We start from the raw sequence: 25,790 nt of genomic DNA on the forward strand, positions 1-25,790 counted from the left end.
CTGGACAGTAGATGTTACAAAGTATGTGTATTGCAGTCATGCAGTACCCTAAAATACCATTCCATTTTGCTGTAAGCTGTGTGTCGTGAGGAAGAAGATTGGTTGGTAAGAGAGAAACATGGCAGAAACCCCCACTTTTTCTCTCTTTATTGCTACAATCTTTTCACTGGACAATATTTGACCCTGGAAAGTAACAGGGGTCTTGCCCTGAACCTTCGAAAACTCCATTTAAAGTGTCTGAAAATGCCTTTAGTGTGTAATATCTGTTTTAATCTGCTGTTACATGAGGTGTCTGCAGTAACATAAAGTAATACTTTTTTTCAGAAAAAATACATAATGTAAAAGTAAAAAGGTTAGTTGATGAAACAAAAAAGAATTAAGCAGGAGTGCTGACTCACCATCTAGCTTTTCTGTGTCCATTTAACCTGTGGAAGGGAGAGTGGTTGGATGCTCAGCTGGGCTCTCAGGAGGAGGCTCCCTGTGAAACACAGCAGGGAAGGGGCTGCTCTCTATCCTGTCCATCACTGAAGCTCAGCAGACTTGGCACAGCTTTCAGGGAGCAGATGTTCAAGATACCCAGAGCCATTTATTCCCACAGTCTGCACAATGTGTATACTACAGAAATGTATTACCTATGTGGGAGCTTCAACTACTTTTAAAGCACTTTAAACTACTGTTTAACTACTGTCCTCTGCTGTTCTTGATTGGTGGTTTAATGATGCTGCATCAAATCCTGAAGGGAAACTGGCCAGGGTTGGAGGAAAGGGACTTCATGACTTAAAAGACAATACCAGCACAAAAAATGAGAGGATGAATTGGTGAATATGTAGGAAGCACCTTCTAATCTGCACAGAAGATTCAAAAACAAGTTTCCAAGATGAATAGTGGGGTGTTTAAGAGCATTTATTTTTTAAGACAGATCTTGAGCAGTATATGACTCAAAGTGATGTTTCATGTATGTGGGTGCTGAAAGTCAGGATTTTTTTTCTTCTTTTCTCTTCCACTGCAAAGGTTTTAAGACTTCCTTGTCCTTTTAAATTTTCCAAACTGTGCACATAATATTTTGTTGAAGGGGATTGTTGCAGTTTGTATTAGACTTGATTATAGTGCAGGTGTATGTTTTATGATGTTGTTGATGGATGTGCCCTAATTGTGCAGGATGGGAAACCATGAACATAAGGACATGACAATTTTCATAATGAATGACTAAACACTATAAGAAGTGCTTGAAGAAATACTCAAAAAGAATTTTAATACCTCATTCATGGTAGCAGAAGCATCAGAGGAGGGAGAAAAGAGAGAACACACTTACTGTGGTTTGGGTGCTGTTTTGTATTTCAACACAGTTTTTTCAGTAGACTCTCTTTAGTGTCAGAAGAGTAGGTTTGATTTTTCAGTTTGGTTATGGGGTATCGCAGGGGGTCTGATGCTGGTCAGCACCGGTGTGCCGCGGCCTTCCTAGAGAGAGGGTCCTGCCAAGAACAACTCTTCCAGGGGCAGTGGCCGGCCTCCCTGGGCAGCAGGGGATTCCAGCAAGTGTAGCAATTGATTTCTCAGCTACAGGTGATTCCAGCTCTTGTGATTCAGCTCTTTGTGAAATCACCCAAGGTGAACTCGGGGACAGAGAGACGGGAGCCTCGTATGGCAATTCCACAGAGGCAGCTTTTATTGTCCAGCAGCCCCCGTGAAGGGAAGGCCAGGGACAAGGGCTCCCTGCCTGGGGCAGAAACAGGGGCTTTTATGGGAAAGGCAGGGGGTGGGGTAGAAACCAGTGAGCCAACTGGGCACAGGCTACCATCATCTAGAAACAAGGCATGCTAGGGGTGGTTCACTTTGTCACCGTGACCTGAGGAAGATTGCTTATCTCTGGGGAGAGTCTTTTTGGCCTCAGGCCTCTCTCCTCCAAGGGAGTGCAGAGGGCTCTTGTGCCAAGGGCTCACAGCCCTCCACAATGGGACATCTGAGAACTTTTAAATGGTGCTGAAACAAGGGACAGTTGTGAAAAATGATGCTTGCTGATGGTGTTCGTATCCCTTTAAAAAATACATTTAAAACTTGTGTGTCTTTTGGGTACTTGTCTAAGCACATGGATAAGGGAAAGAAGGGGTTCCCTGTTTGCAAGGAAAATGCTTTCTGGTAACTGGTAGGTGCAAGGGATTCAGATGTGTCCTGTAGGGAGTTACAAGGAGAGTGACAAATCCATGGCCTTGAAAGGTCCTTGACAAATCAGAGCCATGGCTTGACTGGGATGTAAGAGAAACCTGTAATGTTCTTTCCAGTCTTGAAACCTGAGTCTGAAGGCTACAGAAGCCTTGAAATAAGTTTCCATCAACAGCCAGGCCAATTCCAGTTACAGCAAGGGACAGTCAGAAGAACCCAGAGATGGAAGACCACTCAGTTACCAGGTACACTCTGTTTGAATGCTCTGCCTGATACAAAGCATATTTGTGGTGTAAATGAGCCTTCCATGACCCTCTTGACCTCAGCAGCTTCATCATGACCAGCAGCAGTGAGAGACTCTGACTGAGGCAGCCTGGCTGGGATCCCTGCTAATGGCACTGCTTTCCCCTAAGCCAGCTTGGTGACAGCATCACTGGAGGGCCCACTCAAAACTTCCTTAATTCCTGGATGCTACCACATTTGAAGGTGATACAAAATCCCTAAATTCAGAAGCAATTAAACCTTAACACCTTTTGTGGAAGAGTTGTGTCTTTAGCTTGCAGCATCAGAGGATGAATGCTGTTTTCAGAAGGGGAACTAGTCCATATTTGAACTACTCCATGTGGATTTAACGGTGCCATAGAAGTGATGGCAGAATCACACCTTCTCTCCCCTCCCCCTGACTCTTTTGTAATGCATCTCTGAAGCAAAGCTTACTAAGAAAAAAAAATCAAGTGCTTAACTTTGATCTTCATGAACAAGAAATTAGAAAAAGACAAGACATATAGGACACTTACAGTAAAACTTCTTCCTGGTTAAGTTTGATTTTCTGCAAATGTTTTGCTGTTCTTTGAAGCCCCATTTTACTGCAGCTGACGTTGGATTTCTGTAAATCCATACCCACAGTTTTACGCATGAGTGAGGGATGTGTGATGAAGGGTGATGGACGAAGCCACGGGACCATCTGGAGAGCAGCTGCCACCTCACTGCTCTGAGCCAGGGTGGCTCTGATGGCCAGACCTGGCTGCCCACTGCACCCACCTGCCCTGAGGACTGGCCTCTCCTCCACAGGCCCTGGGCAGTCCCCAGACAGGGGGCTAGAAGGCTGAGACCCCTTCCCAGGACAGCTCTGCCTCAATTTGGTGTGTGCTGCTAGCCCAGTGGCATCACCATCTCACTGGAGAGTGACGCTAACAGCTCCTTTCATGCCTGGTTTATTTAAGGCAAAACCTACACATTAACATGGAAACTAACATTTTTTTATTTTTCTCAATCTATATTGTCTGTTTTTCCCATCTGTGCTCAGTATCATTGAAGCATAGTCCTGTCATCTGAACTTGACTTAAAATGTTAGCATTTGGACAGGAGGGTATTAGAGAAGCTCTGCCTCCTTCTGCTCACCTCTGTTAATAATTTGCTCTATGCCTTTTATTTAAACTGGATATGTAGTAAGATGACAGATGTGCTTTGTGTGAATGGATTTCTCTCAAACAGAAATAATCAGCTGTCACATGGCTCAAGCACTGTAGCAGGGACCGAAAGAGGAGTTTCAGGAGAAAAATACATATAAAAAAACAAATGGAGAGATTGAAGCAAAAATTCATTCTGTGAGAAACAGTGTCTATGTTTTGGAAAAGAAAAATAGACAGAAATTGTTGCACCTGGAGGTTTGAGCAATCTTTTCTACTATTTTTTGTGACACTGTGACAAGCAAGGAGTTGGCGGAGATGGGGAGGATTTATGGAAGCAGGTGGGACAATGTTGCATGGTGCTTCCAGACTTGTTCTGTTGCAGGCCTTGAGCAGGGGGGATCTTTAGGGGGCTGTACTCTGGTGTTGGTAACCCTACCCCCATCTACCCTCAGGAAAGTTAATTGCCTTCCTTTTCTGCTGCGGCAGTGACAGGCTCACACCCAGCGATGAAATGCCTTTGGTACGTTGCCTACTGTGTAATCAATAGCAAGGAAATTCAATGTGCTTGCAGTGACAAGGGGCAAAGTAATACTTATGGGAAGGGAAGGAAAGGTAACAGCTGTAACACCCCTGGCCTCCTCTCCCCCTGGCTGTGCTTGCCTACAGGATGCCCACAGAAGAAAAATGCCTGATTGAATAATGTTTGCACAGAAACCAGCTGTAAATCCCTTGGGCAGCACAGTTAGGATGCAGTTTGTCAAGTGTGTCTTTTGTGATTGTGGTTTAACAAGAGCTCTGCTGATGTGTTTTTCATCTAGCAAAAACTACATTGCCTTTTTTTCACCCTCTGTTAGAAGACTGGCTGTGAGGATTGCACTGAATTGTTGAATAATCTCTGCTAATGCATAAGCAATATGTGCTGACTTACTTCAGGGTTGGTCCTATTTCTTACTGAAAAACATTTCATATTTATTAGGTAAAGTAAAAAAAAAACTATTAGTAAAGACTACAATTCAATACAGGGCTTCACTTTCATTTTGCTGCTCTATTTCCGCTCATAATAACGTAAATTGGTCACTACCTTCTTAAAAAAAAAAAAAAAAAAACAAAAACCCAACAACAAAGGATGTGCACAATATCCCACCAGAAACCTCTCACAAAAGATTAATTGCTACTTGCAGCACAGAACTCCTGCTGATTAAGGAGGAAAAGATTTGGTGGTGGATTCAGGCAGACCTCTGGGGAAAAGACCTAAATTTTAACACAAGCATCAAGATGCCATCTTGAAGAGGTGGGATGAGGGTCCTTATTGCAATACTCATGTTTTCTCATGTTGCTTTAACATGTTCCTGTAGCTTTTACCACAAACATTTCCTACAAAACCATCTAAATCCTCAGACACAGCTGGACATACCTCCTATCAAATGTAGTAGAATACAGCTGACCTGCAGGCAGGGTAATGAGGAAGTTTGATTGGGTGCTTAATTATGAGCTTCTTAATTTTGCAATTGGTGCAAAATGGGTCTGCTGCCTTGGAAGGCAAGGTGCCACAGGTGGGTTTTCCACCTATCTGCCGTGCTCTCCCTCCAACACAGACCAGCTGTGTGGGTGAAAACCAGGTTGGAGAAGCAGCTCTTATCCCATGGCTCATAGTCCTGTGCTCCTGTGTGGCACTAAGCTTGCCCATGCACTGCAGGTTACTTACCCTATCAGCCCTTTTTCTTTATAGCTGTGTTTGTATCCGAGTTGCCTGGCTATAGCTTGCTTTGTTTACCTATAAAAATAAAATCGTATTTTAAAACTATCTGAACCTTAGAAAGTTGGTGGCTCTTTTTGCTCCTCAGAATTTGCATAGATGGGTAAATAAACAGCCATAGGCATGTAAAGAGTTCTTGTTCAAAACAACCAAAAAGCCTTAAGTATCTCAAATATCTGAAAATTTAACATTTTTTCAGCTTTTTTTTTTTTTTTTGGTGTGAGTAATAACATTTACATAATCAGAGAAGAATCTGGTGACTACAAAGTCTTTTGTTCATGACATCAACGCTGTCAGAGAGAAAGATGAAAGAGCAGCTTTTTAAGATTTTACTGAGAAGGTAAGACTTGTGGTGTTCCTTTTCAGGTCCTGCATAATGCTTCTTACTAGCTTGCACTGGTTTCCCCTTGAATAAGAATTAAGGACCAGTGCCATTAATCCAGAATTCTTGCTAAAGAGAGGAGTAAGAACCATACAGGAAACTATATTGTTCAGAAGGACTAGCTTGTCCCTATATTGAATATTTCTGTCCTTCCTTCTGAGGACTTGATTTCCTCTCTCCAGCTCGTGAAATCCTAGATTTTCTGGACAGCCATTCCCATTGACAGTCCTGCCACAGCCAAGTCTCTGTGACATGACCTGATCCAAATGGCACACAACATGTCAATCTCCTGTCATTTTTCCACTTGGCATGCTGCAGTGTGCTGTCTATTCTCAAAAACTACAGCAAAAGAAGAAGGCTTTGAAATGTGTTTTCTAACACACATATTGGTCTCCCTTGGGAAAACAACCTTGCTGTCAAAAGGGAGGTTGCATATAACTTGGCTTGCTGCATGTGGAGTGTCAGTGCCACTTAGGTACCATGCCCTCCTCAGTCCTAGATTATGGAGCATTTCTCCAGAGGCTCAGCAGAAAACACAGAAAGAGATGGCTCACTCCTAATGGGGTTGTGGTAGTATTTTTGAGGCAAAGCAAGCTTCCCATATGAAGAAAAAATTTCAAGGTTTAGCAACAGATTTGTTCTTGTCTACAGCTCCTTTTGAAAATTTATTTTAAGACTAATTACTTAGTAGTCACGTAATGAACTTGTTTAGAAATTTTTAAAAAAAGTGCTTAGTGACATTTTTGTGAATTCTTGATGTTAAAAAATTGGTAGTTGATCTGAAAACAAAAGAAAATCATAACTGAATACTCAAGAAGCAGAATGCAGAAGTGAAGGGGCTACCTGGCTGCTCTCAGTAGAACAAGGCAAACAAGATCCAAGCATTGCCTTGGATGTGCAGAACTGAGCTATGGCCTTCTGAGAAGAGCAGTTGCCAAGCCCATGTTTGGATCCCTGCTCCTTGTCTTCATGCCTAGAACAGTAAGAGGAAGAGGAGGGATGCTCAGAGCTAAAAAAGCAGGCCTTTTTATCCATGCCTGGCCTGGCCACCTGGGATGGCTGCCAGCTGGAGGGCAGCGTTGCAGCAAAAGTCACTGCCAGTTTGGGAACTGCTGCTAGAACAGCTGCTGTGCCTGCTTGGGACTGCAGCTGTTGGTGCATCAGTAGCACAAAGCTCTGCTTCCCAGCACAGCCTTGCCAGCTTTTGGCAACAGCCAGGAGCCTTAATCACACTCCTGGATGGTTGCTCAAATGTTGGGAGACCACACAGTTGCGTATTATTCTATACAGTGTTTCCATCTATGGCTTTAGTGTTGGAAAGAGAACTTAGGTGCCGAGGTCTCTGCATGGTCTTCTTTGGCTTATACAAAGATATGATGCTTCAGGACTTGACTGAGTTTATTGTATCCCATGTAGTGGAAAGAGGGGAATCACCATATGAACAGTGATACAATAGGACCATTGGATGCTGCAATTAATTTTGCATCTCTCTAGCATCAGAAGCTTGAAGTGTACAAAAAGGTAGTTGTGTGTTAAAACCTGTGCAGAGAGAATTATTGGTGTTTTTCTCAAGTCATTAAAAAGTGCAGGGACAGAGCAGGCCCACAGCGATGTCACGGGGCCTGGTGCTGTGTGCTGAGTTCCTGCAGCACACACGGAGCATGAAGCCTAACACTATTTCTACGTGCTCCCACAGGTGTACTTTTTCTCCTGGCTTCTGCTGTTGCTGAATATAGTCTGCACAGACTCCATCACTCTTGCCACAACTCTCGCTTAAAACACACCAATATGATCAGAAAAAAACCCAACCCACAGACGTCTTGGAGCCAGCTCTTAGCAGTGACGACAGTCTTGCTGTCTCACAAGAATGTCTGGTAATAAGAAATCAAAATGCAAATGCCAGTGAAATCTCACCAGGCACACCTAGGAATCTTAGGAAAGGCTTGATGTTGAAAGCACAACATTTCCTAGGGGCTGGAGTAGGGCAGGTGAAGTCAGATTTATTCAGAGACTGTCTTTTCAGGAAAAAAATGTACATCTAAGTATGAATGTGCCCCTGTAAACGTGGTGGGTGCTCTGTTTCTTACTTTCCACATTCTGTTGCTTTCCTTCCTGCTTGCTTTCTGTGTTTTGTGAGGAGCAGCAGGTCTGTCATGCCTACCCATTTGAGGCATTACTGTAGCCTATCTGACCTCAAAAGACCTGTCACGGTGCAGCTTTTGCTGGAGGCTATATAATGGATGGGTTATTCTCAATGGGAATATGAGAGTCACAAATCATTTCCACACAGAGACCCAAGAAATCACATTATAGACTTAAAGGCCAGTGGAAAGTCAACAAAATGCCTTGGGCCTGAGCAAACTTTTGTCCTGGATCACAGAGATCACTAAGTTTGAGGGAAATAGATGTGGAATTGGAAATTGTTTTTCTGCTTCTGCAATGAAATATTTTTGTTCAATATAAAAATAAATACTTGCCATTTAGCTAAGCTTATCAATTTGTAGGGCCAGCCAAAGATAATGTCCAAGGCTGGAGCCTCAGGCTTATTGATGGTTGTCTGCGGTGAACAGTCCACAGGGTCTGGGCAGACTGACATTTACGAGCTGCTGACCTGGGTGCCTGCCCATGGCCCATGTCTGGGAGTCTCCTCCCAGCATATGCTGTCTCTGGTAGTGTTGGCCATGGCTACCACACAAAAAAGTTGGGTACACTAAGCAACAGCCAGGCTTTAGTTTATCTTTCAACAAGTGAAATGAACAAGACTTGGTCATATCAGTTCTAAGAGGAAAGCCAATCTCCTTAATGCAGAGTATATGCAGTTCATTATTCATTTCGGTGAAACACGGAGTGCACCTTGCTGTGCAGGCCAGCTGCTCATTTATAAAATTGATTATGCATTCTCTAAAACCATCTCTAGGGAACAGCTAAATTGCATCCATTGCCACCAAAGTCTTTGATATCTCTGTGGCTGAAGAATATTATAATAACAAGGAATAAAGAAAGATAGGCTATGTGCTGATTTTTGATGTTTGTCAGATTTTGCTTGCCTCAAAAAGTTTCAGGAGAAGGTATTTCTGGCATATAAAATGCCCTTAACCTCACAGCACCCCAAGATGTCTTGGAAATTGAAGGCTGCTTTTATTGTAAAAGAAGGTAAGAATTCATCTGCTTTAAAATTTTTCCCCCATAATAATCAGGTGCTTGGTTCAAATAATAGCATATTGACTCTTCAATTCTGTTGCTTTAATCTGACTTCACCATCAGTTCTGTGAAGAGTAAAACAGAGAGAGGAAGGAGCATTGGTGATGATAACACAGTATGAAAATATCTAGCAGTCTAGTAGTCACTCTATATATCAAATAGCTGGGTATAAAACTGCCTGAACTTCGACTTTTCTGCAATTTTCTGGCACAATTTTTTTCCTGAAACTTTTCCTTAATGAACTGCTCACCCTTCCTTCAATAAAGACTCCCTTATACCAATTTAGATGAACATCAGAATGTAAAGCAGATACTGCTTACAAGTGGATCATGAAGAAACTGCAAAAAAATTAAAAGGCTGCATGGGTTTTCCCACTTCCTAGTTTTAAATTCACTTAAACCTTGTACTTCACAGTGATTTTGTAATTAGAGGAGTTATACCTATAAACCTAATAATCCCTGAGTGACAGACTGTGGCATATGTTGTTTATGCTTTTCAAAGTCATCTACAGTCTCTAGCTTTCAGAAACTGCTTTAGGTGATATTTTCAGCTCAGAAGAGAGAGGGGCAGGCCTGTGGAAGGATGCAGGATGCTGGAGCTGCCAAGGTCCAAGACAGCTGTTGGCACAGACACTGGTTTTGAAGGGGCAGATTGAGCCCTTTGTGGGGAAAGTTTGCTGCCATCTCCATGCTTAGCCAAGTGTCTCCCACACATTTCTGGATTAAGCACGTCTCTGAGCCCCAAAATGGATCTTTCCCCAACTCAGTAGCCAGAGCTGGAATTGGGTTCCAAGGCCTTCCCCTGCAGCCCTAAAAGCCAAGGTCACAGCTGCTGGGCAAGGGCTTTTCTCCGTACTCCTCCCTGTTGTGAAAATACAGGCTTCATGGGGCTGGAGGAGGTACTCCAGTGACTGATGTAAACACCTACAGGGTGCTTACACTGCTTATATTTTTTATCCCTCCACGCCTGCCTGAGGAACAGCCGTGACCACCTGCTTCCTTCAACCGGCACATCTGCAGCTCTTTCACAAGGGACAGTTTCAGATTCGTGGGGGCCGAGTGTGGAAGTGTGACTGCTGCTCTGAGCTGCACCCTAAGGAGATGCATGAGCACCCCCTCATACCTAAATTTCTCTGTGCGCTCTCTTGTGCTGGTTTTGGCTGGGATGGAGATAATTTTCTTCACAGTAGCCGTGTTTTGCATCTGTGGTGAAAACAGTATTGATAACACAAAGATGTTTTTGTTACTGCTGAGCAGGGCTGGCACTGAGCCAAGAGCTTTCCTGCCTCTCACACCACTCCAGCAGAGATCAGACAGGGCGTGCACAAGGACTCGGGAGGGTTTTTTTCATCGTTTTCCTGCTCAAATATTGTTGCTGTATAGAAGAAGAAAAAAAAAAAGCATCCTAAGCTTGACAGAGCTTGACAAACCCCCTGGGCCCAGTCCACCTGAAGTCTGGGAAAAGACAGAATGTCAAGGTATCTCTGTAAATCAGATGCATACCACAAAATTGACTCCTGTTCAGGCCCAGGCTTTAGAGACCCAACCCTCTGGGTCCAAGACTGTGAGTGAAATGGAGCTGTCTAGCTCCATCAGATTTGAAGGTTCTCTAATTATATTTCACTAGATCTAGGCCATTGCATTCTTTTCATTTCAGACTCGGGGCAATAGAGTAGTGGATTTTTCAATGCACAGGACTGCAGGGTTAGTTGAGTGAAGGTCTTCAGGACCCTTCAGGGTAAGGGCTTAGTATGTGTTTGTCTGAATTTATAGGGGCTGTGACTTCCATGTCTTAGTATTAACAGGATGGGCTTTCATGGGCAGCTACTGGCTGCAGACTAAATTTTAGCAACTGGATTATCCTACTAACCCTTCTCTGTACCTTCTCTTAAGTGAACTGTACTTGGCAGTGTAAGCTTTTAAGATAGTAGAAAAATATTTCAATATACTCCAGGTGTTGCTAATGCAATCTCATTTTTCTTTCAGCTGTCAGAGAACTAATCCATCCTGAGTTGGAAATGTCTCTTGAAGATGCATGCTTCTTTCCATTACGGCGTGGTCAAATGCCAGCCTGTTCCTTTGAGGATTCTTTTGAAGATTCTAAGCTAGCTAGTAGCTTGATTTTACTCTTCCCCGACTTCTTTTTGCAGCAGATTAGGTCATTGAAAGCTATGGGAACTTAGATATTAGAAAAATAGAGCACAGTGTTTCATTATTCTGTATTCTCAAGACAGAGCTATTTCTTCAGTCCTGATGCATTTCTGCACACTGTTTAGCAGCAGTGCTTTTAGTGTAGCAGACCTGCGAGGAATGGAGGGTGATGGAGGAGGAGATGAATACTGATGAAATTGCATCAAAGAAGAGCTCCGTGCATTGCAGTGTTAGTGGTGTGTGCATGTGTCATTGACTTGTGCATTTTCTGTGGTTATCTGTAACATGTCCTTAGAGGTGTAAAGTGTACAGCTGTAATCCAGACCATATCACTGATGTTACTGCATTTTTTGCATTTTTTTATGGTTGGAACATGAGTTCAAGGAGGACTGAACAGTAGCTGCAGAGTGTGATGGAGACAGTCCTTCAAACTGTTTTCATATCACAAGCTTATCAGAAAATTCTGGCACTGGTGAAAGTTCATACTCAGTGATGTGTAATGGCCCTTGTGCTCCACACTGAGCAAGTGTGTCTTCTTGCAGATTTCCTCAGACCTACTTGGTTTTAGGTGGTGGACCTACCAAAAATCTTAAATATAGGAACACTTGGCTTTTGATCCCTCTATGGTCCTTGGCCAAGTTAAGCTTCAAGAATGTGGAGATGTTGGAAACACAGGGACCCAGGACAACATTTATGGAAATCAGCAGACCCAGTGTGCCTCTAAATTGAGTATGTTGAAAAAGAAAAAACTCACTCCCCAAAACAACTCTTCCCCTCCCTGCTTTTCCACAAATTTCCCACATCATCAGGCTGAAGGCAGGCACATACTCCTTGGCTTGGAGTCCTCAGATGTGAGCCTCTTCTGTGTCTCCGAGCAAGATTAGTCTCTCCCTCATTTAACAAAAATATTTCTGCCAAACATCAAGAGAAGATTTGTACCCAGGTATCAAAACATCTTTGCATGCACAGTATTTGGATCTAAAAGGGCGGGAGGCATGTCTGCCATTTGCAGAGAGAAAGAACAAATCCAGCTTTGACATGCAAATGCTGGCTGTCTAGAAAAAAGCCCCAAACAAGCACTGCTATCCAGATTCAAAACTTCTGTGCCCAAATGTCTTCTGTGTGTAGTTTTGCCAGCTGTACAGTGCCTGCAAGGTTAGAGCTCACAAGTCAGCAAGGCATAAAAGTCCCAAGTGACGAACTCAAGCTGAAATATGAAGTGAAGCGTTAGGTCACCTGGGAATTAGGGAATATCTAACTTGGAGCATTTTGTTACTGCAGGCCATGAAGTTTGATAGGGTAGGATGTGCCTGCATGGCTAAACTGGGCATCTCAAGAATATGGAAATGCTGTGATCTGCCATTTAAAGTGGTCCTTGTGCACCAGTGTCCTTTGGGACCTTGTGAGAAGTCTTAATCAACTAAATCCTTTCAACAGCAAATCTTTTAACTGTACTTCTAAACTGCAGAAAATGTAGGACTGTACAAAGGCCCTGATCTCCTTCAAGGTTCCTTTCAGTAGCCTCATTCCTACTTCACTGCTGTGACACTTCAAAGCAGGAAATCTGATGACCCCGTGCTGCTCAGTGTTGGGCAGTTGCAGGTTTTCAAACAACATATCTCTATTATTTGGAGGCCGGGCATCACTGAGCGGAACAGATTTAGCTGCAGTAACCTTTTCTAAAATTATCCTGCTAATAAATTAGCCTCAGCAGAATTGTACCAGACCTGTGTGCAATCCCACACTGTGCTGTCTTCTGTTCCAACACACACTGGGGAAATTCAGGGGACAAGCTTTGGACTTACACCTCATCCATTCATGATTATTGGGAGATGGCGGGGAAAACGCCTCAAAGAGTTTGTAAAAGGGAACAACTGTATTCTGTTAGGAAAAAATCGACACAGGTACCTCAGTCCCACTTAGGAACCTGAGCTGTAAATTGCTTTCTTTGCTATAAACTCCTTCTTCAGTCAGGCCCCAAGTCTTGCAAATCACAGTGCTGTACCAGTGTGCAGAGTGCTTAACAACACCATGTAAGGTGCAGGTACCCAAAATCCTGTCTTTCTACCTGGTTTTGGGCCTTCAGAGAAGGTGCATCTGCAGCAGGGAGTGCTAGGTAGTGGAAGAAGTTCTTCAAATAGAGGTATTCATACTTTATGTTACCCACAAGATCTCAAAATGTTAGTTTATATTTTTTAAGGCATAATAATGTTCTCATAACAAAGTTCTCAGCCTGTTTCACATTTCCTTTCCCTTCTGTCCAAGGTTACTCCTTGCTTCAATATCTTCTAACATGCAAACAATAAACAAAAGTAATGCAAAACTGGGAGGATCATAGAGATATTATCACCAGAAATTTCCAAAAGAATCAAATAAAATTGGGGATCCCCCGCTGTGTGAAATAGAGAATTATGGATTTTGTCTATTCCTATGTTACTAGAGTTGGTCTTCCACTTGATTACAGAAGCAAATGAGAAAAACAACTTGTAAATATCAAATAAAATGAGACAGCTTGATACAAACATTTTACATTTATTGGAAGAGTACAGTAAAAAGGGGACTGCAGACTCATTAGTGGTAACTGGTCCAAAGGAGAAGACACAGGACTGTTTAAAAAAGGTCTGCAGTTTACGAGAAAACTGAAAATCTGTTATATAACAGCCCAGGAAAATAAAAAGTTAGCTTGAGTTCTAAAGTGTAACTTTAAAGTATATAAAAATTGGCAAATAAATAAAGTTAAAATGCAGATCTATTTAAAATTATAAAGGACCAACAACTGGCAACTGTATAACATACTTATCATTTTCAGACTTAATTAAAAGCCAGATAAACTCACAAATGTTGTTTCTTTTTTATTTTATTTTACATGTATACTTAGGGAAGAAGCACCCACTTCCAGTGTTATGTATTATCGATCTGTTTCACAAATATATTATTTTTAAACAACAAAGAGCATAAAAGGTGCTTTACCTGATATTAGACTCGCTGGTGCATATTTTGGCACAAAATTGAGACTTGAGTAGATACCTAAAGACATCTGCAAATGGTATCTGTGCCCACTCAAGGCAGCTGGTGTCAAGTCTTGCTTCTGACGGCAGGTCAGTGATGTGAATTTCCCACCTTCCCCAACACCCCTGCTCTGTCTCCAGCTGCCAACAGTTACACATAGGAAAAGCAACACATGCAGTTTCAAAAACAGCAGTCCTACAACCCCAGCCCAAATTTCATCCCCAAAAGTCACTTGAACACGTATGTAACTATTCAGTCCTTTAACAGAAGGTACAAGGCAGGTGTTTTAATGTTGGCTTTCACGCCCCAAAATTTCTCTGTAGGAGTCTGCCTGCCTTTTGTGTCCTGTGTGATGAGCCTATATCATGGGGTTTTCCCTATCACGTTTTCAGCGTTTTAGTGAAAATTAGATGGGAAGCTTGGTGGAAAAACAAGTTAGCTTGTGATTTACGGGTAATGGTACAATTAACCATGGAAACAGACATGTTAAGCCGTATCAATTGAGACCCAGTGCAAGATCAGTTCCCTGTACACAACAATAATGCATACCTTCTGGAATTGGAGGTCTCAGCACTTCATACTGGGGGGGGGGGGGGTGTATAATTACCACTATAAGTAAATGTTGCATGACACAGTGAATTCAAAATTTTGAAAGCAAAATGATGAGAATTAACACTATCTGAAAAGGTCTGTTAAGAAGAAGGAAATTCACAACAAGGCTTAGGTGGAATTAAGTCACTGCTGTTGATTTTGAAGACGCTGTTCTAATTTGGCCTGATAGCAAAATGTCAAGGAGCGTATTTAGCTTTATAATTCGCCCTGTGTGGAGCAGGATGTTCTGCACTGTACACTAGGCAGTCAAGAATGTGGTTTCTCTGATGTATTTTATGATGTGGACAACTCATAATATAGCTAGGATATGCAACTTCATTAAAAATGTGATTTGAACAATGTGCTTCACCTTGATTCGCAGTTACTTCCATTTTCATACAAACACATTGCCCTAGGTGTAACATCACTACAGTATTTCTGAGTTGAACAAAAGCAGGAGTGTATTTGGACTTTTCTGTCACCAGAATAACATTTTTTGGTAAGTGAAAGGGCGCCACCTGTGGTACACGGAGCCTTCAGAATTAGGAAGTATTTGGGAGATTCAACAGTACAGATTATTACAGCAGAGCTCAGCTGGAAGTGTAAGCTTACTGCAGCCCTCTTTAGAGAGCAGAAAGATTCTTTGAGAATTGAGGCAACAGCTCAGAGTTAAGTCATTAACATATCAGTAATCCAAGAATTTTACATTGCTACTTGCATTAACAATTATGGAATTCTTCATATGTTGAGAAAGACTGAGCTGACTGAAAAGAGTACTGTGCATCTTTTTTTTAGTAATGGAAAGTTCTGGCTCATACTTTCAACATCTGTAATGTAGAAGGAATCACTGATCTGATTTTTCTTTTAAAAAGCCTAATTGCCTTATATTGATGAAAAGTTTCAATGGCTGGCTTGCCTACTGTATTAAAACTTAAATTAAGTACTTATCTACAAACACTTTCATTTCTAAAACTAGATGATGGTTCCAAATAGTAGCAATTCAGGATTTTTTCCAAGCATTCTCTGCTCAATGTGAATCCTAGGTTATCATACTGGTTCAGAGGATGTATTTATCTATAAACACAAAACCAATTAACTCAAGTTGTATTTACAAAGCATTTCATTCTGGGAGATAGAGGAAGAAAGAATCTAGTTCATGGCTCTTCTATGTTTTCAATTTATGACCTCAGTCAACTCTATTTGAGCGTTTTATTTATCCATTTTTTGTAAGTATGCCTAACAGTTTTTCATTTGGAGAAGGCATATGGATCTGAGCTCTCTAAATGAACTACCCTCCCATAACTACAATCTCAAACAGCTGCAAAACAACAATGCTTGTAGCTAGTGACCTGATTAGTCTTTTATCTCACAAACCACCCCCCCAACTAAACCATCTGAAAATTCTAATTTAATTCCTGCCTAGATGATGCCTGAGAAAATGGTGCTCTGAAACCATAATATAGCCAATAATATACAACTGCCTGAAAAAGAAACAACTCTTGGAGTTAACATCCAAGTTCTATACCTGGACATATGTTCCAGTTGAAATTTTGTATCAAAGAGAAGGGGACATAATGGTAACTAAGGGTTGTTGGTGGAGGTAGCATTCCTGGGAGAGAACAGTAAACACATCTTTCTGTTTTATAGAGTAGTTGTAAGGCTGAAATACAGAAATTGCTTTTGCTTATTTGACAGAGAAGCAAAATCAAGTTGGATTCTAGGGTTAAAGCTGTGAAAATTTAAAGTCAGAAGCTTCCAGCTCCTATTCTATTTGGTACTTATTATAATGAACACAATGACTCTGCTAAGTGAATGTGAAAATACACAAAAATGTTGGAGCTACCAGGCAGATCTTGCTGGACTTTTCAATGAGAGAATCTTCCCTTCTTTGATCTAAAAGTAAAGTCGGGTATTAATAACATACTAATAGGCAATTCTGCAATGCATGTAGGAGCTGGAAATCGCAATTCAGTACCACTTTGAGTACAGAAATGGTAGCAATACTTGACTGTTCATAATGTGGCAACTGAAAGGATTCTTCCATTTCAACTTGGAGCTTTCCACCTTTAAACTTTATTTATAATGGGAAGCTACCCCAGGGAAGAGCGACTCTTAAAAAATCTTGATAGGCTCCTCAGTTTGATTCACTTTCCTAGTAAGTTGTTACTAATGATTAAGGACAGGACTGCTTTTTTGTTTTGTTTTTCAGTAAATCTGCAGAAGGAAACTGGAAGAAAGCATTTTTAATTGAGCTGATATTTCAAATTTACCAGATCTCTTAAAAACTCATGGTTGTTTGGAACTTCAGGAATACTGGACTTGCCCTTTACCTTCTAATTACTAATTGAAGTAATTGCTGGAAGTGAAGGACTGCATGAAAACCATTCTAAGAAGAAAAAATGCATAACTTCACTGCTAGCAGGGGTATTGTTCCCTGACCTGCCTAGGAAGAATGCTTCCAACAATATCTGAAGTCCTTTTGTGGTTTAGGGGGAAAAAAAATTAATTGGTAAACTCTTCCTTGAACTGCAAACTACTTAATGCTTAGCCATAAAAATGTTACAAATCCAAGTGCACTGGCTAACAAATATTTCTACTGCCTACAAACAGGGCAGCTGTTACAGAAAGTGGACTCTTTCAGCTTCTTCCCCTTTATTTAATGTTTATAATGCGTTATTGTTTGTGACAATCAATTATTTTCAGAACTGTTGCTTTTGAATACCATGTTTGATGACACTATTTACACACTAGGTTAGGTCTTAAAATATTGCACTCTCTCAAGTCTGTGAGTAGCACTGACATTTAGAGGATATGACAGCAAGAATACTGGAAACAGGGCCAGTATTTAATCACTGTTAATATTTGTGCAGCAGCACATCTGGGAAAATTGGAGGGGAGACATTTTTAAATGCTTCTGAGACTTGGTTACTCCATAACCTTGGAAAAATGTGGGGTTTTCTTCTTTTTTTTATTATCTTTACAATGGCTGCAAAAAGGGTAACAAAATAGTTATAAAGAGGTAAAAAATGGGTAACTTCATAGTCAGTTTTAATGATGTGCTTGTAGGATTAAAGTAAGCCTAACAGGTGGTCAAAGACATGGATGAAAAAGTACTTAAGTATGAATAATCTAATATTTCCTTAACCTGTTTTGTCTTTCCTGTCACTAAGAATGGGCTTTACCAGCTGCAGTTCTTACTGATGGCCTTCTGGTGATGCACTCCTCAATAACAATTTCCAAAAAAGTTTTGGGCAACTCTGCAAAAAGGCATATTGTTGTTAAGAAGAAATGCAATTTAACTGTAGTTGATAAATGAGAAGCTAATTTACTGGTTTTCACAAAAACTAGAGAAAATGCACATTTCAAAGATAATGCCTTAGTGGGATGCTAACTCTACAACACCACCTTTTGCTGAAGCAAGGTTTGTTTTCAGATAAGATACTTTTCACTATTTTACATTCCATAAAATAAAGAAGCTTAGGAAACCTTATGATTTCACTGATGACTGGACTTGGAAGCTAGTATGTGATTATTTTCTACTAAAAACAAACTAAGGATGCTTTTTTTGCTGTCAAAGCAATTTTCTTAAAATAATGAATGCAATTCCTAGGAAAAACATGAAATTAAGAGATAACCGGTTGAATTCCATCTCATGTTACAAGCTGAGGGTAACAGTATTTAGAGTTTCCTATGTTTAACAGTGTAAAATAATTCAGGTTTCCCTCAGGGTGCCAGTGTAACAACCTAACCTGAAATCCATACTTGCAAAAGAGACTTAATTTTAACTTCTTTGTTAAGTTCTCTATGGCAAACATGGTACATCAGCCAAATGACCAGGATCTGGCTAACCTGGTAGGATTAACCTGACAAGATTAAGTCATCAAAAGGCCATGCAGAGAAGATATTGCAGCTTTGCTTCTTGAGTGCCATGTCTTTCTTTCAAATTTCATGGTATGGCAGGCTTGGTTGTGAATGCTCCTGTGAGAAGCCTACAGTATCTATAGGTATGGATTCCACTTCCTAAGTTGAATAGTTTCAGCAATTGCAAGTCAGACACGATGAACAAGTTCTGCCACAAACTGTTAAATTAATGACATGAAAAGTTTAAATAGTTTAAAAGACATGTACCTGTGTTGACATTTATTCTATACCTATAAAGCCATTCTGGTATTCTCCCAAAGTATTACTAGTTTTGAACTGAACTGATGCCTACATCAGGAACAGTAACAGATTTTCTGAAAGCTGTAGAAATCCCCTGTTTTAAAAAGACTTTAAATAGAACTGTGGTACATATTTGTGGAGGTTAACTATTTCAGAAAAAAATGTTAGTACTGTTTTTATCCTTCTGCAAGAGTCTGGATGGTGCTTGGTTAATCTGTGACAAATAAAACAGTATTTTATTTTATCAGAATAAAGCAGTATTTCTTTGCTGTCAAGAGGGCATATGGCAAAGAAATAGTCCACCTCTCTAACAGAAGAATATTAACTCTCCAAAAAAAGCTATGAATGCTGACACTGTTATCCTTACTTGCAGACTTTAGGGATGCATACATAAGGAAACGCAGTTGGATGAATCTTGGATTTTCCCAAATGACTGTGAAACATTCCTTAAATCTTAGTACACTTGCACTTGCATTAGCATACTAGCAAATTAAGGCACAGACTCTGTGTGCTACTTAGAAGCATACAAACTAACAAGAATGTTTCCTATTGCTCTTGAAAAATATCTCTGGGCTGCTTGAAGTACAGAACTAAGTAAATATATCCAGTACACTTATAATGAAGTTTTCATTTATGCCACCAAGTTTTCCAAGCACTACACTTTCATGGGTATGTGTATATATATGCTTCCTTATCTCCAAGAAAAAAATCACTTAACAAAACGCAAGAAGCACTCACCATTCCTTACACCTGGATATTGACAGTACCTCCCCAAATACAGGTGATGTGCCCCCACACAACCATTCACTGTTGTAGCTGGACACTAATTCCTATGTAACAGACAAATTCTTCTAGTCTACACTTATTTTGGTCACACATAGCCCTAAACCACCACTCAGCACTACGGCAAATATACTTTAGAGAGCAAAAGATGTTGTGGACAATAGAAAAGCCACTCTAACAGAAATAAAAATGTAATGTAGCCACTGACTTAACTACATCTCAATCCCACTGTAACACTAAAATATAAGGCTAATTAACATTCCAGATGCTGTGTTACTTACAATCCCTGTTTCTTACTTGCATTAGCAGCAACTGGTATCCCTTGATCTGAACATTTTAGTAAATTGCTAGAAATATTTTAAGCACCTTAATGCTGGAACTCAGACAGGGATACTGTAACTTGTTCCTATTTCTATGTAGAGCCCTAGAAAACAATTCCAGCTGCAAAGAGGACCCAGAGTCAAAGTAACAAATGGTGCATTTCCTCCTGCCCCTATCTAGTAAGTTTTTATTCTTTCTGGCTTTTTTTTTTTTAATATATATTTATATGTATATATATACAAACACAAGGTTTATATTCTTGGTACATTTAAACCTTGTTTATCCCCAGTCTTTTGATATTTGATTGCAATTATCTAAGAAAAATAGGTTAGTATTTCTACTCTGCTGTTCCCTGTCAGAGGCTTTAAACACACTTCTTTCCTTTTGGTTGTTTGAACAACTTCCTCATGCCACACAGAAGTAGCATTTTCCTTTGGACACTATGCATGGAATGTTCTTTTGTTCAGAATAAACTTTTGCATGCTCCAGCTGCATTCTGAGAATTTTTACCAATTCAGGAAAAAAACAGGATCAAAAGCAAATATAGCAATACATCCTTTAGCTCCTCTAAGATCAATGATATTTGTTATCTGCGGCAATCATTAATAAACCTTTTTTTCTTGGCCTACTACTTTTAGGTATTCTTTGGAAGGCAGATAGTTTGCAGTATTTCTCAGCATGTGCAGTCAAGACTTTATATTGGTCTTTTTTTCTAATAAACATAGGTCACTGTAAAATAAATTATTACTGAATTCTGCAGGCATAAAAAAAGGGCATGATTTAAGTAGATCACATAAAAAATCAGAAGTATTTCAATAAATGCACAAATAATTCAGCTACAAAAAAAAAATCTGGATTTTTCCATTCAGTAAGCATGTTTGCATCCAGAATCTGACTGACTTTCATGTTTAAAACAAAGTATCACCTAAATATATCAGTTGCAGAAAGAATTAAAAAAAACCCCAAACTTCTAGTTGAAATACTTGTTAAAACAGTCTTCAGTTTTAAGGTCAACATGTATGACAATCCCCACATTAAATTAATATGTTGACATACAGGACAGGGATAGCAGAGTGAGAGCACAGCTTAAAGTAGAATACCTCTGAAAAATGTTCACTAGCAGTTATTTGCTGTAAAACAGATAGAAGCCACTGTCCCTTAAATTTATAGTATGTGCTTTCCTATGTACATGTAACCTAAATTACAGTACTACTGTGAATGGATATATAGCATTTCGCAGTATATATCTTTAATGCAGGTGTAGACACCATTCAAGATGGTACACCACTTAATTTCAAAGTAATCCTAGAAGAATATTGCAAATAATGCTGTATAAATGCATAGTGTTTGAGGGAAAAAATTACTTCACTGGAAAATAAAGTCCCAGACATTGAGTTTGGCACTTCTTCATCACTATGTCACTTTCTTTTTGATTGAAGACAGCTCTTTCTGAATCTCACTGAATTTTGGCCGGTTTTCTGGTTTGTAGTCCCAGCATCTCTGCATTATTTTATGTATTTCTTCCGGACATTTTTGTGGTGCAGACATTCGGTAGCCTGGTACACAGAAAAAGTAGGGAAAACTTTTAGTACTGAAAACTTACGCATATTGACAAATCTAAAAAGAGCAAAGTTAAAGACCATTTCATTAAAAAAGACCTTCAAGGCAATGTGAGGAACATCTTCAATACATAACCTATAGATGAGAGATAATTATAAACTAATTAAAGCTCTGGTACCAGTGATATTTAAGTTGGGCATGCTAAATGGTCAGTTTGCTCCTTATCCCTAATAGCAGCAACATGCACAGATTTGTTTCCTGCATCTTAGGAAGTTGCTACCCTCTGGTTTTCAGTTGTTTCCTTTCCTCGCTGCAGTAAGAAAATTGGTAACAAAAATTAAGATGGGAGTAAATTTCTTTGCTCTTTTTGAAGATGTACCAACTTTTATTCTCACGTTTCTTCCCTTTTTTGGCTCCTTAAAGAAGTCCCTCCCCGTTTGCACTTCAGTAATTTTTCCTTCCTCTATTTTCTTAACTTTTGTATCTTTCCATCTTATCTCAACTCTCTTTCTCTTCTGGTTTGCTTAGATAGGCAGTGACTTCCACACCTCTCTGCTGCCATCAGCCAAAGGAGTTCTCTGACTTGGCAGTGAGCAGGAAAATGGACAATCAGTTAAGTAAATTAGCAGCTAATCATTCAAAAGTCACAGGTAAGTGGATATTCAGGCATGTCATCAATACCCTGGACCACAGAGGTGTACTCATATCAATGAAGACAATTTCCCAACAAGTAGGAAGTTGGGAAAAACGCCAGGAGGATTCTATGTATGAACAAGGAGCTCCTGGACAAAATCAAACACAAAATCAGGTAATGGGAGGAATACAGAAACTCTGTCTGAGCCTCCAGGGATGAAGTTATGAAAGACAAAGCCCAGATGGGATTGAATCTGGTCAGGGGTATCAAAGACAACGAGCAGGGCTTCTCTAGGTACACAGGGGACTAAAGGAAGGCTCGAAAAAATGTGTGCCCACTGCTGAATGCGGCACTGAGCAACTCAGCAACACAGGAAATGGAGAAGGCTGAGATACTGAATGCTTTCTCAATCTCAGCCTCTACTAGCAAGACCAGCCTTCAGGAATCCCGGGCTCCAGGGATCAGTGGGAAAGGCTGGAATGAGGAAGATGTACCCTTGGTGGAAGAGGACCTGATCAGGGAATACTCAAGCACACTGGACTTATTTAAGTTCACGGGCCCTGATGCACCCGTGAGTACTGAGAGAACAGCCTGATGTCACTGCCACACAATTCCCAATAATCTTTCATACATCATTGTGACTACTGGGAGAAGTACCTGAGGACAGGAGTAAAGCAAATGTCACTCCTATCTTCAAGTCAGAGCACCCAGGGCTGGTCAACATCACCTTGAAGGTGATGGAGCAGCTGATGCTGGAAACAATTTCCAGGCACCTCAAGGACGAGAAAGTCATCAGGAATAAGCATGTAGAAAGTCAGCATGGATTCACTAAGAGCAAGTCATGCTTGACCAATATGAGAAACTTCTTCAGTGAGATGAGTGGCCTGGTATATGAGGGGATTTCACTGTAAAATCCTCACAAAGACACCTTTGAATTATGGGATGGATTACCAGACAGGGAGGTGGATTGAAAACCGGCTGAACAGTGAGCCCTGACGGGAGGTGATGAGTGGTACAAAGTCTGAGTGAAGCTCCAGGGTCAGTACTGGGTCCAATCCTGTGTCACATCATCATCATTAACGCTCTGGATCATGGGGCAGCTGCGCTCCCAGCGAGGTTGCTGGTGACACTGAGCTGTGAGGAGGGGCTCATACACCAGAGGGTCGTGGTGCCGTCCAGAGGGACCCCGACAGGCTGGAGAAAGGGGCTGACAGGAACCTCAAGCAGTTCAGCATGGGAAGAGCCAAGTCCTGCAGCCAGGGAGGAACAACCCCAGACACCAGCACGGGCTGGGAATGCACAGCTGGGAAGCAGTTTGTCAGGAAAGGCCCTGGGGCTCCTGGTGAGCACCAAGGGTTGAACATGCATCAGCAATGAGCTCTTCCAGCAAAGAATGCTAATGGCAGATTGGGCTGCACTAGAAGGAATGTTGCAGCAGTTTGAGGGAGATCATCTGCCTCCTCTGTTCAGTATTGGCTGAGGCACACGTGGAGTGCTGGCTCCAGTTCTGGGCTCCCCAGTACAAGACGGACACAGGCACAATGCAGACAGTCTCATGAAGGGTCACCAAGATGATGGAGACACCAAAGCATCTCTCCTATGAGGAAATGCTGAGTGAGCTGAAGCAGCTCATCTTGGAGAGGAGAAAGCTCAGGAGGATCTCAGCAAGTATATAAACACCTGCAGGGAGGGTGCAAAGAGGACGGGGTCCAGGCTCTTCCCATGCCCAGTGGCAGGACACACAGGTGATGAGCACCCACTGAAACATGGGAAATTCCTCCTGAGCATCAGGAAACACCTTTTCCTTGCAAGGGTGACTGAGTACAGGTTGCCCAGAGAGGTGGTGGCATCTTCATTCATTGAGATAAGCAAAAGCCATCTGGGTGTGATCCTTCTTGAGCTGGGTGGTTGGATCAGATGACATTCAGAGGTCCCTGCACACCTCAGCCATTCTTTGACTCTGTGATTCCATGAATTGTCTACCACATGTAGCTCTGAGCAAATGACAGGCAGTGCACAGTGATGTGCATTGGCACACAGGACTCTACAGCTAAATGCAGCTCTGTGACTCCAGACCCACTGCACAGGTCTCTGTATCTCTCTTTCTAGAGAATAGCGCAGTGACACCGACCTCTTAAAACAGGTAAATCTGAGAAATAATTTTGCTTTTTTTATACTGCATGCATCTGCTCTAGGAATGGGATGAATGCATGTAACTTCAAACAAGAATGGTTTGGACTCTAGGACTTGATTTGGCCTTTAAGGAGAAACTTTAATATCACCTAGAGTGCTTATAAAACTATAACAAACACTGACAATGCGTGTAAATCAGCAAACCAGGGCTTTTTTGTTTGCTTGTTTGTTTTGTTTTAAATAATTTAGAAGTTTTACTAGCTTAGAACCAATTTATAAATTATACAGTAGTACTATGTAGGGAAGGAACAGTTCTGAAATGCCACTAAAGACAATGAAAATAAATCAAAAGTCCTGGAATCTTGCTTACAGTTATTTGCTATTTTAAGTAAAAGCCTTTCGATTATTTTGTAAAAGAGAAATGCAGCTTGTAATGCTCACCTAGCTTACCATTCTCCACTATAATTGCTAAATCCTTCTATGAAATGATTTAATAAAGAAGATGGAATGATACAGATTTTTTTTCTGGCAGTTTAGAATATTTATACCTGCATTAGCATAATCTTAAATAATTCATTCTGTTCAAGCTTCTGCTTTGCACAGCAGTAAATCTCTCCTTTCCATCTCACCTGTTAGTTCTGCAACAATGAAAGTCAGCATGCTGTCTTCCAACCTTTAAGTTAACGGTCAATGTATTCCTTTTTTTTTTTCAAAAGGCCTAAATACCACCCTACTCCTCCCACAGAGCTAGATTCAGCCTCTTAGAAAACATTGTATTATTTTTGCTAAAGTTGCTACAAAGCTCGTATGTTATTCCTTTGCTATTTCATACTGTATCCTTACAATTTATCCAGCATTTCTTTCGCACCCTATGAATAATTACCTTTCTCAACTTGCTCTCGTGCTTGTTGGTTGGTCATTCCAGGGTATGGGCATACTCCTAAACTAAAGGTCTCCCACAAAAGGATTCCAAAGCTCCATACATCACTCTCAGATGTGTATCTCCCTAAGAAAAGGAAAACAAACCCTCAGCTTAACATAAAAAAAAAAAAAATTTCAGATTTCAGATAATTATGGCCAAAGATTTCCTGTAAAGGTAAAAGTGTTACATAGGCAAGCTTCAGGCAAAACAAAGCTGCAGCTTCTAATACATTCTACAGACTACACAGTCTCCAGTATTTCAAAGACTGAACAAATCATATTAAAGCCAATACCTTGGAACAACAGAAGCTAACCTTAGGTGTTACTATTATACACAGACCATGCCACATCACTCATGCAAGTTAAGAATTTCTTTCCTTCTTAACATACAAAAACATTTCTCTTTCAATATAAAAGGACAGAAAAATGTCAGGACTTCCCCCCTCATTTACAAGCACTCTCAATTTAAAATATTCTTTAAAAAAATCACCTTTCCCAGTTCTCTATTTTAGGATGGCAGTGTTTATTCTGAGAGGAGCTACCACCAACACTGTTTGTAAACGTGAAGCAGGCCTGGTTCTTATGCTTTGAGAAACTGATCTCTGAAAATCAAAGT

General features: G+C 40.8%; 1 protein-coding gene and 1 long non-coding RNA gene across 4 annotated transcripts in view; one reads left to right on the forward strand and one right to left on the reverse strand.

Annotated features, from left to right (window-relative positions):
- The first annotated feature begins 1,479 nt into the window (after nucleotides 1–1,479).
- On the forward strand, nucleotides 1,480–19,072 carry LOC125320537. Its single transcript, XR_007201168.1, has 2 exons — nucleotides 1,480–5,668; nucleotides 10,897–19,072. It is a non-coding gene; the product is annotated as an uncharacterized LOC125320537 (long non-coding RNA).
- The window catches only part of FER (FER tyrosine kinase), a 161,984-nt gene continuing 149,767 nt past the window's right edge, over nucleotides 13,574–25,790 (reverse strand). For all 3 annotated transcript variants that reach the window (XM_048292938.1, XM_048292939.1, XM_048292937.1), the window contains exons 19-20: nucleotides 25,137–25,259; nucleotides 13,574–21,482 (exon numbers count right to left, since the gene is read on the reverse strand). In XM_048292938.1, coding sequence (XP_048148895.1) covers nucleotides 21,340–21,482; nucleotides 25,137–25,259 — 266 coding nt within the window. In that variant the 3' untranslated portion in view covers nucleotides 13,574–21,339. The remainder of the gene's footprint in view (nucleotides 21,483–25,136; nucleotides 25,260–25,790) is intronic.

This window comes from Corvus hawaiiensis, chromosome Z, assembly GCF_020740725.1.
Source record: "Corvus hawaiiensis isolate bCorHaw1 chromosome Z, bCorHaw1.pri.cur, whole genome shotgun sequence".
Classification (NCBI taxonomy): domain Eukaryota; kingdom Metazoa; phylum Chordata; class Aves; order Passeriformes; family Corvidae; genus Corvus; species Corvus hawaiiensis.